General features: G+C 45.6%; 1 protein-coding gene and 1 long non-coding RNA gene across 5 annotated transcripts in view; one reads left to right on the top strand and one right to left on the bottom strand.

Moving 5' to 3' along the window:
* The window catches only part of LOC130294374 (uncharacterized), a 31,914-nt gene extending 16,438 nt beyond the window's left edge, over positions 1-15,476 (top strand). The window contains exon 3 of the long non-coding RNA XR_008848476.1: positions 14,956-15,476. This is a non-coding gene — a long non-coding RNA (uncharacterized LOC130294374). The remainder of the gene's footprint in view (positions 1-14,955) is intronic.
* Positions 1,894-18,480, bottom strand: part of JHY (junctional cadherin complex regulator) — a 56,627-nt gene continuing 40,040 nt past the window's right edge. For all 4 annotated transcript variants that reach the window (XM_056544059.1, XM_056544063.1, XM_056544061.1 and 1 more), the window contains exons 5-7: positions 8,030-8,104; positions 6,026-6,151; positions 1,894-2,557 (exon numbers count right to left, since the gene is read on the bottom strand). In XM_056544059.1, coding sequence (XP_056400034.1) covers positions 2,357-2,557; positions 6,026-6,151; positions 8,030-8,104 — 402 coding nt within the window. In that variant the 3' untranslated portion in view covers positions 1,894-2,356. The remainder of the gene's footprint in view (positions 2,558-6,025; positions 6,152-8,029; positions 8,105-18,480) is intronic.

The raw sequence follows: 18,480 nt of genomic DNA, 5'->3' as shown, positions 1-18,480 counted from the left end.
CGGCCACCTGTGAAGAAAGCACTGTGTAGGGAGGTAGAAAAGGTGAGCTGTGACCATCACCTGTTGACTTATGTTGGAGAATGCTGTGGGGATCCTCTGTGACCTGTTTAAAGCTCAGTGTGCAGGGAAGAAGGCATGCTCTGTGACCTGTGAAGATGTCTCTGTGCAGAGAAAAGGAGGAGGTGAACTGTAAACACCTATGTTTATGCCTGAGGAAGGTCCAAGCTACATGGACCAAAAACACGTGGCAAGTTATCTATACATACTTAAAGAGTTTTACTGCAAATGGGAATTGGACTACGGAACGTGCGACCCACAAATGCCCAAATACCCCCAAAGTTCCTACAACCCAGTCCTGGTTGTGATTTGCTATAATTTCTGGATTCCCTGCCTCCTGCGAAGAGGATAAGGGACAAAATGGACATCACCGGGAGAAACAAATGTGTTTGATCTATCCATGCCTACAATAAAGTTATTCCTCTAGAACAGTGGTCTCCAACTTGCGGACCTCCAGATGTTGCAAAACTACAACTCCCAGCATGCCCGGACAGCCAACGGCTGTCCGGGCATGCTGGGAGTTGTAGTTTTGCAACATCTGGAGGTCCGCAGGTTGGAGACCACTCCTCTAGAAGGTTAGTGGCCACTTTTGTATTCCTGATGTATATGGACATTCTACTCAGTGCTGCACCAGGAAGCGCTCCCCTTTTTTGTTGCTATTGACTTTAATGGGAGAGTATTGTGGGCATGCTCTGTGAGCTGTGCAGAGATCATTATGCAAGGAGAGGGAAAGGAGGCGCACTGTCTTCATTACCTATTGACATCTATTGGACAGTGTAGTAGGCATGCTCTGTGACCTGCAAAGAACTTACTGGCCATAGAGGAGAAGGTGAACTACGAACATCACCTATTGACTTTTATGGGAGTGTATTGTGGGCATGTTCTGTGACCTGTGCAGAGGTCACTGTGTAGGGATGGGGAGGAGGTGAGCTGTGTTCATCTCCAATTCACTTCTATGGCACAGTGTCATAGGCATGCTCTGTGACCTGTACAAAGGTCATTGCGCACAGAGGAAGAGTAGGTAAGCCATGTCTGTTACCCATCAACTTCAATTGCAGAGTATTATGGGCATGCTCTGTGAGGTATGCACAGGTGACTGTACAGGCAGGGGGGCAGATGAGTTGTGACCATCACCTACTGACTACTATAGGAGAATGTAGTATCTTGTGATTGCCCCTTTAAGACAGTGGATCCCAACCTTGCAATGGGAACAAATCCACTCAGATAAATGAAAATGGATTCAGTCACAGAAAATGATGCAACAACTTTTATGTGGGTAAATTTACATTTAGAATCGTATCCGACCCTGAGGGACTGATACCTTGTTAGAATATTAAAGGGGTACTCCAGTGCTGTCACGCCCCCACCCATAGGCTTGCATTGAGGGGCGGAGCGTGACGTCACATGCCGCCGGCCCTGTGGTCGCCGGTAATCAGACCCGGAGCGAACACGCTCCAGGGACTGATTACAAACAGGGTGCCGCATGCAAGATCCCGGGGGTCCCCAGCGGCGGGACTCCCGCGATCAGGCATCTTATCCCCTATCCTTTGGATAGGGGATAAGATGTCTATGCACCGGAGTACCCCTTTAATTAACCTACTGGCTTATGGTTTCCTAATAGAAATGTATATATATTTTACTACATGTAGTTAAAAGGGTACTCCACTGGCCAGCGTTCGGAACATTTAGTTCCAAACACTCTGTGTGCTCTGCGGGGGTCGGCCATAGATTTACATTGAGGGGGCGTGGCCGAACCCCTGCAGCACGCACACATTTAGTTGTGAATGATGCCCAGTGGAGTACCCCTTTAAAACAAAGTCTGTGTGACCGATATGATGTCGGAGCATGCAGATATTTTTTTATTTTTTTTTTATTTCGCACATTTATACATCACTGCAGATATCACCCTAAAGTGACATTTATTTTGGATTGAAAGTTTGGGACCACAATGCTTTGCAGTAGATCCTGCACTCTAATGGTCTGTCCAGGTGAGGAGAACACCATTCCTCATATGGTGACAAGTCCGTGCATTTTTCCAGGTCATGGTTATCAGCAGGTCTCAAGTCCTGAATGAACAAGTGGGAACTGAGTTCCTGCACTTTTTCCACAGCAGGAAAACCGTTCCCATTAGCAGGGGTCCTGCAGGACCAGCCCTTATGTGGAAGAGTTCCCACACTTTTTTTCCCAGGACTTGACCCCTGGTTGTCGGCCTCTCCCATTCTGGTCATTTTGGTGCTTGGAGTAGACATCTTTTGCCACCACTTTGGAGTCTTATTGCGGTAGGTACATTATGGGTGACTTATAGGATATGGAGGGCGTTCAGGGCAGCCACCGCCATTTTTTCCCTCTCATGTCTAATCTGCAGATCTTCTAGTAGCTTCATCTGTGGGAACAGAGAGTCATAACTCGTGGCTCGCCTCTCCGGGACGTCCGCTCTCGTCTCACTGGACACTTTGGGTAGAGGCTGCGGCCGAGGGACTTTCTTGGCATATTCCAGGCTCTTAAAGTAAAGTATTTGGAATTAGTAAGTGGCCCTCAATGTTGATGAATATTACATTATGCATATAACTATAAAGAGGTCACATGACCATATGTGTGCAGGTCCTGAAGACACAGGGAGGAGCAGCAAGGAACTACAGGTAAGAGAGTGCGAGTTGCTGTACTTTACTGTATGGGACAATAGTTATTTATGGGTCTGGTCTGGGGGTTGTAGTTATTTTTGGGGACTGGTGTGGGGCCTATTGTCATTTAGGAGATCTGGTCTGGAGTCTGTATTAGTTTAGGATGTCTGGACTGGGATATGTGTTGGAATAGTGAGTCTAGTCTGGGGTCTGTATTAGTTTAGGTGGTCTGGTCTGGAGTCGGTATTAGTTTAGGATGTCTGGACTGGGATATATGTTGGCTTAGTGAGTCTAGTCTTGGTTCTGTATTAGTTTAGGAGGTCTGGGGTCTGTATTAGTTTAGGGGGTCTAGTCTGGGATCTGTATTAGTTTAGGGAGCCTGGTCTGGGGTCTGTATTAGTTTAGGGAGTCTGGTCCGGGGTCTGTATTAGTTTAGGGAGTCTGGTCCGGGGTCTGTATTAGTTTAGGGGGTCTGGTCTGGGGTCTGTATTAGTTTAGGGAGTCTGGTCTGGGGTCTGTATTAGTTTAGGGAGCCTGGTCTGGGGTCTGTATTAGTTTAGGGAGTCTGGTCTGTGGTTTGTATCAGTTTAGATGATGTGGTCTCTATTAGTTTAGGGGGTCTGGTCTGGGGTCTGTATTAGTTTAGGGGGTCTGGTCTGGGGTCTGTATTAGTTTAGGGAGTCTGGTCTTGGGTCTGTATTAGTTTAGGGGATCTAGTCTGGGGTCTGTATTAGTTTAGGGGTTCTGGTCTGTTGTCTGTATCAGTTTAGATGATGTGGTCTGTATTAGTTTAGGGGGTCTGGTCTGGGGTCTGTATTAGTTTAGGGGGTCTGGTCTGTTGTCTGTATCAGTTTAGATGATGTGGTCTGTATTAGTTTAGGGGGTCTGGTCTGGGGTCTGTATTAGTTTAGGGGATCTAGTCTGGGGTCTGTATTAGTTTTGGGGGTCTGGTCTGGGGTCTGTATTAGTTTAAGAGGTCTGGTCTGGGGTCTGTATTAGCATTTGGGGTCTGCTCTGGGGTCTTTATTAGTTTAGAAAGTCTAGTCTGGGGTCTGTATTAGTTTATGGGGGTCTGGTCTGGGGTCTGAATTACTTTAGGAGTCTGGTCTGGGGTCTTTATTCGTTTATCGGTCTGGCTTGGGGGTCTTTATTAGTTTAGGAGATCTGGCTTGGGGTCTATATTAGCTTAGGGAGTCTAGTCTGGGGTCTGTGTTGATTTAAGTCATCTGGACGAGGATCTATATTGGCTTAGTGAGTATATTCTGGGGTCTGTATTCGTTTAGGGGCCTGGACTGGGATCTGTGTTGGTTTAGAGAGTCTTCTCTCGGGTCTGTATTATTTTAGGGAATCTGGTCTGGGGTTTAGGGGCTCTGGACTGGGGTCTGTATTTAGGAGGTCTGAGGGGTTGTATTTATTTAGAGGATCTAGGATTTAGCCTGGGGTCTGTATTAGTATAGGGGGTGTGGTCTGAGGTCTGTCATTGTTCAGTGAGTCTAGTTTAAGGGGTCTGTATTTATTTAGGGGGTCTACATTACCAACACTTTTCAATAAACTGCACTATTTGTCTAGTCAAAAAGTCATAAGCCATAATGGAATCCAAAAGACCCTATGGTAATTCAGTGGGTTCCTCCATTAGGTAGTTGACTTTACTATGCAAAAGATACAGCAATGTTCTATAGACCTCCAAGGATGTTATAACTTGCCCTTTCACTAACAATGATCCAATTACTGCATTTTTATTTATATGCAGGGTGCCCCATTTGCCTTAAAGGGACACTCCGCTGCTAGACATCTAATCCCATATGTCAGTGTTTCCCAACCAGGGTGCCTCCAGATGTTGCAAAACTACAACTTCCAGCATGCCTGGACAGCCTTTGGCTGTCCAGGCATTCTGGAAGTTGTAGTTTTGCAAAACCTGGAGGCACCCTGGTTAGGAAACTCAGTCCTATCTAAAGGATAGGGGATAAGATGTCTGATCGCGGGGGGTTCCGTAGCAATCTTCCACAGCACTCGGCTTTCTAAACAAACGCTGAGTTCCTGCGGAAGTGGTCGTGACGCCACGGCCACGCTCCTTGTGATGTCACGTCACGCCCCCTCCATTCATGTCTATGGGAGTGAGCATGTCTGCCGACATGCCCCCCTCTCATAGACATGAATGGAGAGCGGGCATGGTGTGACATCACAAGGGGCGTGGCCGTGACGTCACGATCAGAAAATCACAAAATGTTCAGAACGCTGGCGCCCCCGAGTACCCCTTTAACTTCCTAATATGCCTTTTCCTGGCCCAGCTGTACCTGACACATAACAAGGTGGTGTCTTACACCATCTGTGCTGTGGGAACATGTGTGTAAGGTTAGGGTTACACTGTGTTAGTGCTTCCATTAGTAATATCCATTAGCACCCCGCCCAAAACAGGATGCCGCCGTACACTGTAAATGGTAGCAGTGGGCCCCCGTAACGCCGAGTGCTCCGGGTCCCGTATCCATCCCGGAGCGCTCGCGGCGTCTGGTCTCCTGCAGCGCCCCGGTCTCTCACTCTGACCGGGAGCGCTGCTACAGTGCTGCCGACGGGGATGTGATCCGTATGGCGGCACTAGTCCGCTTGCGGATGGCATCCCGCTCTGATTACCTGCCCCATCCTCTGTCTCAGCCCCGGCGCGCACGGTCCCGCTCTCTAGGGTGCGCGCATGCGCCGGGTGTCTCAGATTTAAAGGGCCAGTGCACCATTAATTGGTGCCTGGCCCAATCTGTTCCTAATCAGTCCTAATTACTGTGAATACTATATAAACTCACTTCCCCTTCCTGTCCCTGCCAGATCTTGTTGCCTAGTGCCTTGTGAAAGCGTTTAGTGTGTGCCATAACCTGTGTATCCAGACCTACTGCTGTTGCCCCTGACTACGTACCATTGCCACCTGCCCTGACCTTCTGCTACGTCTGACCTCGCCTCTGTCTAGTCCTTCTGTACCACGCCTATCTCAGCTGTCAGTGGGGTCGAGTCGCTATCGGGGGAAACGACCTGGGAGTTACCGCCGCAGCAAGCCCATCCCGCCTTGCGGCGTGCTCTGGTGAAAACCAGTAACTCCTTAGAACCGGTCCCCCGGTACGGCCCGCGTCATCGCCTCACTGACCAGAGGATCCACTACCTGCATACCAGTCCGGATCGTGACAGCCCCATGGATTTCAGTGGCCTGAATGGAGTCACTATTTTAACCAGACTCAAAAGCCCAGCAGTCCGCGTTGGCACACTGTTTTCGGCGGGATGCTGATGGATACGACTAACGCAGTGTAAACCTAGCCTTATGGAGATGATGATGTGCACTGCTGGATTGCTTCGTCACTATGCTGTACCTTTTGCCTCGTGCTCTTATTCTTGTCGTTGTGCGAGACTTGGATTTCACGAGGCTTCACCGGTTTGTTGCGGATTTGTTCTTGGATCGCTTTGGCGTATTCCTTCTGTTGTTTTAGCTGTTCTTTCTAGAAAAAGATTGTTGTGTGAATGAGAATTTAGAGAAATCTGCCTAATGTTCAAACGCAGAATACTGGATCTAAATATGAGGTTAGTATATAGTATATATGGGTGGAGTGAGGTCAGATATGAGGTTAGTATATAGTATATATGGGTGGAGTGAGGTCAGATATGAGGGTAGTATATAGTATATATGGGTGGAGTGAGGTCAGATATGAGGTTAGTATATAGTATATATGGGTGGAGTGAGGTCAGATATGAGGGTAGTATATATGGGTGGAGTGAGGTCAGATATGAGGTTAGTATATAGTATATATGGGTGGAGTGAGGTCAGATATGAGGTTAGTATATAGTATATATGGGTGGAGTGAGGTCACATATGAGGTTAGTATATAGTATATATAGGTGGAGTGAGGTCAGATATGAGGTTAGTATATAGTATATATGGGTGGAGTGAGGTCAGATATGAGGGTAGTATATAGTATATCTGGGTGGAGTGAGGTCAGATATGAGGTTAGTATACAGTATATATGGGTGGAGTGAGGTCAGATATGAGGGTAGTATACAGTATATATGGGTGGAGTGAGGTTAGATATGAGGGTAGTATACAGTATATATGGGTGGAGTGAGGTCAGATATGAGGGTAGTATATAGTATATATGGGTGGAGTGAGGTCAGATATGAGGGTAGTATACAGTATATATGGGTGGAGTGAGGTTAGATATGAGGGTAGTATACAGTATATATGGGTGGAGTGAGGTCAGATATGAGGGTAGTATACAGTATATATAGGTGGAGTGAGGTCAGATATGAGGGTAGTATACAGTATATATGGGTGGAGTGAGGTCAGATATGAGGGTAGTATATAGTATATATGGGTGGAGTGAGGTCAGATATGAGGGTAGTATATAGTATATATGGGTGGAGTGAGGTCAGATATGAGGGTAGTATATAGTATATATGGGTGGAGTGAGGTCAGATATGAGGGTAGTATATAGTATATATGGGTGGAGTGAGGTCAGATATGAGGGTAGTATATAGTATATATGGGTGGAGTGAGGTCAGATATGAGGGTAGTATATAGTATATATGGGTGGAGTGAGGTCAGATATGAGGGTAGTATATAGTATATATGGGTGGAGTGAGGTCAGATATGAGGGTAGTATATAGTATATATGGGTGGAGTGAGGTCAGATATGAGGGTAGTATATATGGGTGGAGTGAGGTCAGATATGAGGGTAGTATATAGTATATATGGGTGGAGTGAGGTCAGATATGAGGTTAGTATATAGTATATATGGGTGGAGTGAGGTCAGATATGAGGGTAGTATATATGGGTGGAGTGAGGTCAGATATGAGGGTAGTATATAGTATATATGGGTGGAGTGAGGTCAGATATGAGGTTAGTATATAGTATATATGGGTGGAGTGAGGTCAGATATGAGGTTAGTATATAGTATATATGGGTGGAGTGAGGTCACATATGAGGTTAGTATATAGTATATATGGGTGGAGTGAGGTCAGATATGAGGGTAGTATATAGTATATATGGGTGGAGTGAGGTCAGATATGAGGGTAGTATATAGTATATATGGGTGGAGTGAGGTCAGATATGAGGGTAGTATATAGTATATATGGGTGGAGTGAGGTCAGATATGAGGGTAGTATATAGTATATATGGGTGGAGTGAGGTCAGATATGAGGGTAGTATATAGTATATATGGGTGGAGTGAGGTCAGATATGAGGGTAGTATATATGGGTGGAGTGAGGTCAGATATGAAGGTAGTATACAGTATATATGGGTGGAGTGAGGTCAGATATGAGGGTAGTATATAGTATATATGGGTGGAGTGCGGTTTGGCGTCCATCTTGTAGTCTCTCTCACCTTTTCCTGGCTGACGCTGTTCACCGGTCCCAGGCCGCCTAACTTCACCTCCTGATTCAGGAAACTCTTTACCCTCTAAAAAAAAATCCAGAAAAATAACATCAGACACACTGGATAAACCAAAGTTTTCCAAACAGTATGCCTCCAGCTGTTGCAAAACTACAACTTCCAGCATGCCATGCTGAGAGTTGTAGTTTTGCAACAGCTGGAGACACACTGTTTGGAAAAAACTGGTATAAACATACATAATGCTATGTAACTCTGTGAATGTAATACCTGCTCATAGCCATAGGTGGCACTGTGTCATTTATAGATGAAGCAGATTCTGATTGGTCACGTCTATGGTTTTCTTTGATAATATTATTATTACCTATTGCTGACCTGGTATCATATAGAGTGTGCTGCTGAGCAAAGTATCTAAACTGATCACTGTATCTGACGTACAATGCTGTCTACTGAGGTTCTGTATCTAAGCACATCATGTGTGATACAGTCTGCAGAGCTGTAGTATCTGATCCTATCATGTGTGATACAGTCTGCAGAGCTGTAGTATCTGATCCTATCATGTGTGATACAGTCTGCAGAGCTGTAGTATCTGATCCTATCATGTGTGATACAGTCTGCAGAGCTATAGTATCTGATCCTATCATGTCATACAGTCTGCAGAGCTGCTGTATCTAACCCCATCATGTGTGATACAGTCTGCCGAGCTGCTGTATCTAAGCCTATCATGTGTGATACTGTCTGCCAAGCTGCTGGCTGTATCTAAGCCCATCATGTGTGATCCAGTCTGCTGAGCTGCTGTATCTAAGCCCATTATGTGTCATACAGTGTGCAAAGCTGCTGTATCTAAGCCTATCATGTGTGATAGTCTGATGAGCTGCTGTATCTAGGCCCATCATATTTGATACAGTCTGCTGAGCTGCTGTATCTAAGCACATCATGTGGGATACTGTCTGCTAAGCTGCTGTATCTAGGCCCATCATGTTTGATACAGTCTGCCGAGCTGCTGTTTCTAAGCCCGTCATGTCTGATACAGTCTGCCGAGCTGATGTATCTAAGCCCATCATGTCTGATACAGTCTGCCAAGCTGCTGTATCTAGGCCCATCATGTTTGATACAGTCTGCTGAGCTGCTGTATCTAAGCCCGTCATGTGTGATACTGTCTGCTAAGCTGCTGTATCTAGGCCCATCATGTTTGATACAGTCTGCCGAGCTGCTGTATCTAAGCCCATCATGTCTGATACAGTCTGCCAAGCTGATGTATCTAAGCCCATCATGTGTGATACAGTCTACCGAGCTGCTGTATTTAAACCAATCATGTGTGATCTAGTCTGCTGAGCTGCTGTATCTAAGCCTATCATGTGTGATACTGTCTGCCGAGCTGCTGTATCTAAGTCCATCATGTGTGATAGTCTGCTGAGCTGCTGTATCTAAGCCCATCATGTGTGACAGTCTGCTGAGCTGCTGTATCTAAGCCTATCATGTGTGATCCAGTCTGCCGAGCTGCTGTATTTAAACCTATCATGCGTGATACAGTCTGCCGAGCTGCTGTATCTAAGCTTCCCATGTGTGGAGTATCAGCTGAATATGGTATTTTTCGGCGGCTGCTCTTGGGTCGGATGCTCCTGGCAGCTGTAATAACACCCCAGGCAGGAACACTCAATAACACACATTAATGTAAATCAATAATCTGCGGCGCAGGCTGCCCGCCATGTGGAGGATCACAGAGCCGCGGCGTTCAGCGATATTCATCCTGCTCACCGCTTCACTATTTCTATCAATCAGCATTTTATTAAAATGGAACTCCGAGCCCTGTATATAACCCGCTCGGACATGTGCCGTCTATTGATGGCGATGCCTATCCCAGTGGATTCCGCTGAAGGATGTTCAGTCTTTCTGCAGTGTTGGGAATTTTCTGCAGAATTTTCCGCATCGGAGATTCTGCCGTGTGCACGGTGCAGCAGAATCCCATTGGAAATAGTGGAACTGTACTGCACCGGAAATTCCGTCATGTTACCAAAAATTCCGCCGTGTTCTGGACGGAATTTCGGTCTGAAATCCCACTCCAAAATTCTGGTGCAGCAGAGTCCAATTTGCTATCTATGGGATTCCGCTGCACAGTGCACACAACAGAATTTCTGCCGTTGAAAAAAATGATCTTGCTCAGGCATTTGGTGGAATCTGTACAAAATACATTGCTGTCTATGGGGATGGCAATGTCTGTGTGGTCCTAGGGGAGATTTATCAGAACCCGTCCAGAGGAAAAGTTGCTGAGTTGCCCATAGCAACCAATCAGATCGCTTCTTTCATTTTTGAAAAGGCTTATGAAGAATGAAAGAAGCGATCTGATTGGTTGCTATGGGCAACTCAGCAACTTTTCCTCTGGACGGGTTCTGATAAATCTCCCTCCTAGTGCCTACTGATTTAGAATCATTTCAGCTGGAGTTTTCTCAGTCTGCACCAAATCTTAAAGGGGCACTCTGGTGGAAATGTTTTTTTGTTTTTTAATGAACTGCTGCCTGAAAGTTAAACAGATTTGTAAATTACTTCTATTTAAAAATCTTAATCCTTCCAGTACTTATCAGCTGCTGTATAATACAGAGGAAATTATTTTCTTTTTTAATTTCCTCTCTGTCTGATCACAGTGCTCTCTGCTGACACCTTTGTCCATGTCAGGAACTGTCCAGAACAGGAGAGGTTTGCTATGGGGATTTTCTCCTGCTCTGGACAGTTCCTGACGTGGGCAGAGGTGTCAGCAGAGAGCACTGTGGTCAGACAGAAAAGAATTCCAGAATAAGAGAACTTCCTCTGGAGCATACAGCAGCTGATAAGTACTGAAAGAATTAAGATTTTTAAATAGAAGTAATTTACAAATCTGTTTAACTTTCTGGCACCAGTTGATAAAAAATTTTTTTTTCCACTGGAGTACCCCTTTAAAGGGGCACTCCGGTAGAAAAAAAAATGTTTTCAAATGCTTAAATATGCTAAAATATACAGAGATAAAGCTCAACTAACCAATTAAAATGTAACATGATGATTTTGACATCATAACTAAACCTCCCTTTTTGTTAAATGTACTTCTGTGTAATTAAACAGAACTCCTTGGGCAGCTCTTTAGGGAGTATCCTGAGAAGGAGATATGATACCAACATTCTGTCTGGTGTGTATTCCTTGTGCCGGCACTCAGCAGTATATAGCGGCAGTCACTCACATTTTAAGGCCTCACCTTAAGGCATCCTTGACAGTAGCTGTGTGGGCTTTCATTTCAGGCGGAATTCCGCCGTGGAAATTCCACCCGTGTGAATAGACCCTTAGGGATTCCGCACTCCCATTCACACTTCTAAATTTCCATTTGTGGAATTCCGCCTCAAATTAAAAGGTGTACTCCACTGGAAAAGTTAAACAGATTTGTAAATTACTTCTATTAAAAAATCATAATCCTTCCAGTACTTATCAGCTGCTGATATGATCTACAGGAAGTTCTTTTCTTTTTTAATTTCTTTTCTGTCTGACCACAGTGCTCGCTGCTGACACCTCTGTCCAATTTAGGAACTGTCCAGATCAGGATAGGTTTTCTATGGGGTTTTGTTTCTACTCTGGACAGTTCCTAAAATGGACAGAGGTGTCAGCAGAGAGCACTGTGGTCAGACAGAAAGAAAATTCAAAAAGAAAAGAACTTCCTGTGGATCATAACAGCAGCTGATAAGTACTGGAAGGATTAAGATTTTTTAAGAAAAGTAATTTACAAATCTGTTTAACTTTCTGGCACCAGTTGATTTAAAAAATGTTTTTTTCCAGTGGAGTACCCCTTTAAAGCCCATAGACTTCTATGGGATTCCGCACTCCCATTCACACTTCTGAATTTCCGCTTGCGGAAATTCAGAAGTGTGAATAGGAGTGCGGAATCCCATAGAGGTCTATGGGCTTTAATTTGAGGTGGAAATTCCGCAAGCAGAAATTCAGAAGTGTGAATGGGAGTGCGGAATCCCATAGAAGTCTATGGGCTTTAATTTGAAGCGGAATTTCCGCTGTGTGAATAGACCCTTAGGCTAGGTTCACACTACGGAATCTCTGGGCAGAATTTCTGGGCAGAGATTTAGCTGGCGGCACTAAGACCGCACAGACTGTATTGCCGTCCCCATAGATGGCAATGCATTTCTGGGTGAATCTTTTGGGAGATCTGCTCAGAAATGCATTGACATTTATGGGGACGGCAACGCAGTCCGCGCGGTCCTAGTGCCGCTGACTTGATCTCCGGCAGAAATTCTGCCCAGAAATTCCACAGTGTGAACCTAGCCTTAGGATATCTTCACACAGCAGAATTTCCAAGCAGAATCCCACTAAAATATTTTGCTTGGAAATTCCGCTGCAGCAGAGTCCCACTGATATCAATGGGATTCTGCTGCACTGTGCACACGGCAGAATTTTTGTGGCAGATGTTTCTGAAGCATCTGTCGCAGAAATTCCAAAACCGGCATCCACATAAACAATTTTACTCTTTCTGAACATAGATAATTAATGGCAGTCATCGGTGGTAGCCACCCAGAGTAGGGTGGGTTCACACCACGTTTCTTCTATACAGTTCCCGTATCAGGTTTTTGATTAAAAAAAAGGATTCCTCAAAACCGGACTAAACTGTATCAAAACGTGTGTACAAATTTTTATCTGTATACGGTTAAAAACGGTTGCATCCGTTTTTTAAGAAAAAAAGTATACGTTTTTAACTTTTCACTCCATTATGAATAAAGTTTCACTTGTTTGATTTACCGTATTTATCGGCGTATAACACGCACTTTTTAGGCTAAAATTTTTAGCCTAAAGCCTGTGTGCGTGTTATACGCCGATACACCCCCAGGAAAGGCAGGGGGAGAGAGGCCGTCGCTGCCCGCTTCTCTCCCCCTGCCTTTCCTGGGGTCTAGAGCGCTGCTGCTGGCCCTTCTCTCCCCCTGGCTATCGGCGCCGCTGCCCGTTCTGTCCCCCTGACTATCGGTGCCGGCGCCCCATTGCCGGCGCCGATAGCCAAGGGGAGAGAAGGGGCAGCGGCACCCATTGCCGGCGCCGCTGCCCCGTTGCCTCCCCCCATCCCCGGTGGCATAATTACCTGGGTCAGGTCCGCGCTGCTGCAGGCCTCCGGTGTGCGTCCCCGGCGTCGTTGCTATGCGCTGCACGGTGCGGCGCATGACGTCAGTGCGCCGTGCATAGCAACGACGCAGGGGACGCGCGCCGGAGGCCTGCAGCAGCGCGGACCCGACCCAGGTAATTATGCCACCGGGGATGGGGGGAGGCAACGGGGCAGTGGCGCCGGCAATGGGTGCCGCTGCCCCTTCTCTCCCCCTGGCTGTCGGCGCCGCTTCTCTCCCCCTGGCTATCGGCGCTGGCAATGGGGCGCCGGCACCGATAGTCAGGGGGACAGAACGGGCAGCGGCGCCGATAGCCAGGGGGAGAGAGGGGCCGGCAGCAGTGCTCTAGACCCCAGGAAAGGCAGGGGGAGAGAAGCGGGCAGTGACGGCCTCTCTCCCCCTGCCTTTCCTGGGGGTGTATCGGGGTATACACGCGCACACACGCACCCTCATTTTACCATGGACATTTGGGTAAAAAAAATTTTTTACCCAAATATCCTTGTTAAAATGAGGGTGCGTGTTATAGGCCGGTGCGTGGTATACCCCGATAAATACGGTAAATTCCAAGAGAAAATACTGTGCAAAGTCAAAAACCTTGTGGTGAAAACCGGATGGAATCATACGCACATACGGTTCTGTACGGTTCCCATTGACTCCCTTGTTAAAAAAAAAAAACGTATACGGTTTAATACGGTTTTTCACCCGGACCAAAAACCCTGGTGGCTGCATTCACATCTCGTTTTTGCAATACAGTTCCCGTATCAGGTTTTTTGTTAAAAAAACGTATGTCTCAAAACCGGACCGAACCGTGTACAACCATATATACATCTGTACGGTTTCAAACTGTATACGGTTTGAAAACGGATGTCCGGTTGCATAGGGTTTAATATGTTTCTTCTTGTTCTATTTGTGGGAAGAACTTTCGGCATCCACTGAGCATGTTCAAACTGCAAAACTGTATTGTGCAAACCGGATGGAATCGTACGCAGATACGGTTCAGTACGGTTCGCATTGACCACCATTAAAAAAAAAAAGTATACGGGTTGTATCTAGTTTTTCACTCGGACATAAAACCGTAGTAGACTACAGTTTTGTGTACGGGGAAAAAAAATGGATAAAAACGTAAATTATGCAAAACGTACACAACCGTATGCTACGGCTGGCATACGGTTTTCTATGAAATGTCTATACATACGGTTTGCAATACGGTTCCATACGTTTTTTTCACTGAAACCGGATACAGGAACAGTATTGCAAAAACAAGATGTGAATGGAGCCTAAGCTGCAGTTTTCTGTCCGGAAAAAAAACAAAAGAAAAAAAACATATGGTTTGAAAAAAAGGAGACAACCGTATCCATTATGGTGCATACAGTTTTGAATGGGAAGTCTATGGGCGCGGTTTTCTGTACGGTTGCATAATTTTTTTTTTTAAGAAACTGTATAGTAAAATCGTGGTGTGAACCCACCCTAAGAGATGAATAAAATGTAGAAGATTATGTTTTTTTCAGAATTTAGGGGAAATGCTCACGGATATGATTCAATAATGTATTTCGCAAAACGTCTGATTATAAACAATGGCGCAAATAGCATAAGGAAGAATTAATTCCTTAATGATTTAATGTCCGGAGCGCAGCGTCTCATTAGCCTCACAAAGCCTTTCTTCTCGGAGAACGACGCTTTATCTCACTGGGTGGAGATTATTACTCGGCTTTGCCGCCATGTCCTCCGTGTATTTGAACTCGCAGCTATAAATCATTCTCCATCCATTATTGCCGCTCATGTTCTTTGCTGTTGTCTTTTCAGAGAGTGTGAAAGGCGAACAACCGAGCGCGACAAGAAATCCATTAAAAGGCTGCAACAATGTATAAACCCGGAATACGGTCGTCGACAGGAGAGCAAATCAATAACTGCATGAAAGGCCAGGCGGAATCCTGCCGGAGGGGGAAAAAAACAGCGCAATCCCTCCGTGTAGAAGACTGGAATATGGCGCCAATAACTTCACGTATCAGAAGAATCAGGAGGAGGATCAGGATGAGCCAAGTCAGAAATGCGCAATTTCGCACAGCACTAAATTTTGCACCTTTTCTTGGATAAATGTGAACCAAAATGTGCAGATTTTGGCGTGAAATTTTAAAGGGGATAAAATGTAAATTTTAAAATGTTGATAAAAAATTTAGAATTGTCAATTTTGAAGCAGATTTGCCGCTGCAACATTTGAAAATGTAATGGCAAATATGACGCAGATTTTAATATGTCAATAGGGAAAAGTCTGCAACAAATCCTCAGTATACACTCACTGGCCCCATGCTGGAAACATTCCTCAGAGATTTGCCTCCATACAGACATGATGACATCACACAGTTCTTCCATATGGACATGATGACATCACACAGTTCCCCCATATGGACATGATGACATCACACAGTTCCCCCATATGGACATGATGACATCACACAGTTCCTCCATATGGACATGATGACATCACACAGTTCCTCCATATGGACATGATGACATCACACAGTTCCTCCATATAGACATGATGACATCACACAGTTCCTCCATATGGACATGATGACATCACACAGTTCCTCCATATGGACATGATGACATCACACAGTTCCTCCATATGGACATGATGACATCACACAGTTCCTCCATATAGACATGATGACATCACACAGTTCCTCCATATAGACATGATAACATCACACAGTTCCTCCATATAGACATGATGACATCACACAGTTCCTGCAGATTTTTGGGCTGTCCGGGCATGCTGGGACTTGTAATTTTGCAGCATCTTGAGGTCCACAGTTTGGAGATCACTATTTTACAGCATTGCTCTGTTCCCGTATCCCCTGCATTTTCTTTTCTCGCATCCATCTCTTCCCTCTAAAACCTGGAGAAATCGGCGCATCCGTGCGGAGTAGAGCAGAATTTCCGTGATAACATAATTTGCCGAGTATTAGTTCTTATAATCTCCGGTGTGTGATCACAACGCTGCAGATGATGGGACTATCATCTCATTACTCGGGCTGCCGAGGAGTTAATAGCGATAATGTCAGCGCGGGGAGATGTGACGCCAGCGGCGGGTTACTGTAATGTCTCCTATTTATCTCTCACATGGAGGACGGCTACTGCAAAGTTCTGGATTTCTTAATTAAACCAAATTTTAGTTTTCACACAAGCTTGAATTGTAAAGGGATTTTATTAATTACATTTTCCAGCACTGTCTGAAGTCTCTTGGGCATAGAGTTCACAAGATCTTTACAGGTTGTCCCTGGAGTGCTCTTCCTCTCCTTAAAGGGGTACTCCGCTGCTCGGCGTTTGGAACAAACTGTTCCAAACGCTGGAGCCGGAAGCTTGTGACGTCCTGGCCCCACCCCCTCATGATGTCATGCCCCGCCCCCTCAATGCAAGTCTATGGGAGGGGGCGTGACGCCCCCTCCCATAGACTTGCATTGAGGGGTGGGGCGTGACTTCGAGGGGGTGGGGCTATGAGGTCACAAGTTCCCGGCGCCGGCACTAGCGTTCGGGAGGGGATCATGACCTGCTTTAGTATGTCCCACCTGCGCTCACATCTGGACGGTTAACCACACGGTCATTCTGTATCGGAATAACCTTGTTTTTAAAAATAAAATAAAAAATCCTCCATTCAGTCACCATCTTCTTTGTAGGTCTTTCCCCTCCTCCTCTGACAGCAGCGCTGTCCCTTCCAGTACTTTTTAGAAGCTGTATGCTACAGAGAAAATTCGGTTCTTTTTTGCCTTGTCCACAGTGCTCTCTGCTGACACCTCTGTCCGTGTCAGGGACTGTCCAGAGCAGGAGAAAATCCCCATAGCAAACCTATGCTGCTCTGGACAGTTCCTGACACGGACAGAGGTGTCAGCAGAGAGCACTGTGGACAAGACAAAAATAGAAATTCAAAAAGAACTGAATTTTCTCTGTGGCATACAGCTGCTAAAAAGTACAGGAAGGGTAAAGGTTTTTTAATAGAAGTAATTTACAAATCTGTTTTAACTTTCTGGCACCAGTTGATTTATAAAAAAAAAAAAATAATTCCACCGGAGTACCCCTTTAAACACAGTCCATTTTCACTCACAGTACAGTATACATTCATCGAATCTTACAGTCTGTGCAGAGGTCGCCTCTGTGCACCTCTTACTGTCATTCCAGTTCTCTGTTCACTGGGACATGAACACTGAACAGTGCTGACGTCTCGGCCTATGTGCATGGCGATCTGCCAAAGTGATAAACCAGATCTCTCAGTTCAAGGATTTTTTCCCTCTCCGTGAGCGCAAGTGGTGATAACTGGCACAGTGACCAACAGAAGGTCTTGCACGATCATACAGTACTGACTTGATCCGATTTCTGAGGTTTCATGTGGCTGAAAAAATTCCCTCTCCTTCCTGTCTTTTATACCACTGAAGCCCCTCCCACATGCCACAGATTGGCGCTAGGTGCATTAAAATGTGAATATTTGCAGACCTAAGCGACATCTGCCTCCTCCATTTGCATAACCGTAGATCTTGTTCGTCTTGTGATACATATACACTCCTCAACGGGGAAATTGTATCATATATCTCTTCATGGTTGCTGTATTGTTATGTAAATCCTTCCGTGATCTTCCTTTTGTTCTCTCACCAGCCGCATGTTACAGATGAAGCAGAGCGTGTTCAGCGGGTAAGGACTCGAAGCTGCCCTGTTGTTGCAGGTTAGCGTAGGCGTTGTTAATGTGAAGGGCACTTGGATTTATCGGGAACGTCTCATTATGTCGGTGCAGGAGCTACTTAAGGCTGAATGTTGTTGGTGATGAGTGGTGGAAAGGAAGACTTGTCTTAGAACTGCATTATAATTATGTCTGAACCTTATGGAATGTACAGTCGAGGATGAACACAGTATTGAGGCAGCCTATACTATGGGGCCCTGCTCAGTCTAACCCAACCCCTTGCATAGGCGTCAACACTCCATAACCTCAGCAACACTGGCAAAATAAGACTTTGGTGTAGGCGGACCTACTGGGCAGTCAGTTAAAGGAGAACTCCAACCAACTGAAATTACCTTTAGATACCTGCACATGTTAAAGTTACATAACTTTGTAATGTACTAGCCATTGATGAGCACATACCCTTTTACTCTGAGCTTTTCCTTCAGACAGGAGCTTTTCCTTCAGACAGGAAGTCCTGTAGATCTTATCACACATGATGACTGTCGGGCACCACTTTGTAGCATTCCGCTGCTATTTTGGGCCCAACACGTCACTTTGTAACTTCACACTCTCTTCTTTTCAGCTCAGAAAGCCAAAAGCACTTCACTGTGCAGTGTGTG

This window comes from Hyla sarda, chromosome 10 (assembly GCF_029499605.1).
Source record: "Hyla sarda isolate aHylSar1 chromosome 10, aHylSar1.hap1, whole genome shotgun sequence".
NCBI lineage: Eukaryota > Metazoa > Chordata > Amphibia > Anura > Hylidae > Hyla > Hyla sarda.
This window is presented reverse-complemented; position numbering and strand designations above follow the sequence as displayed.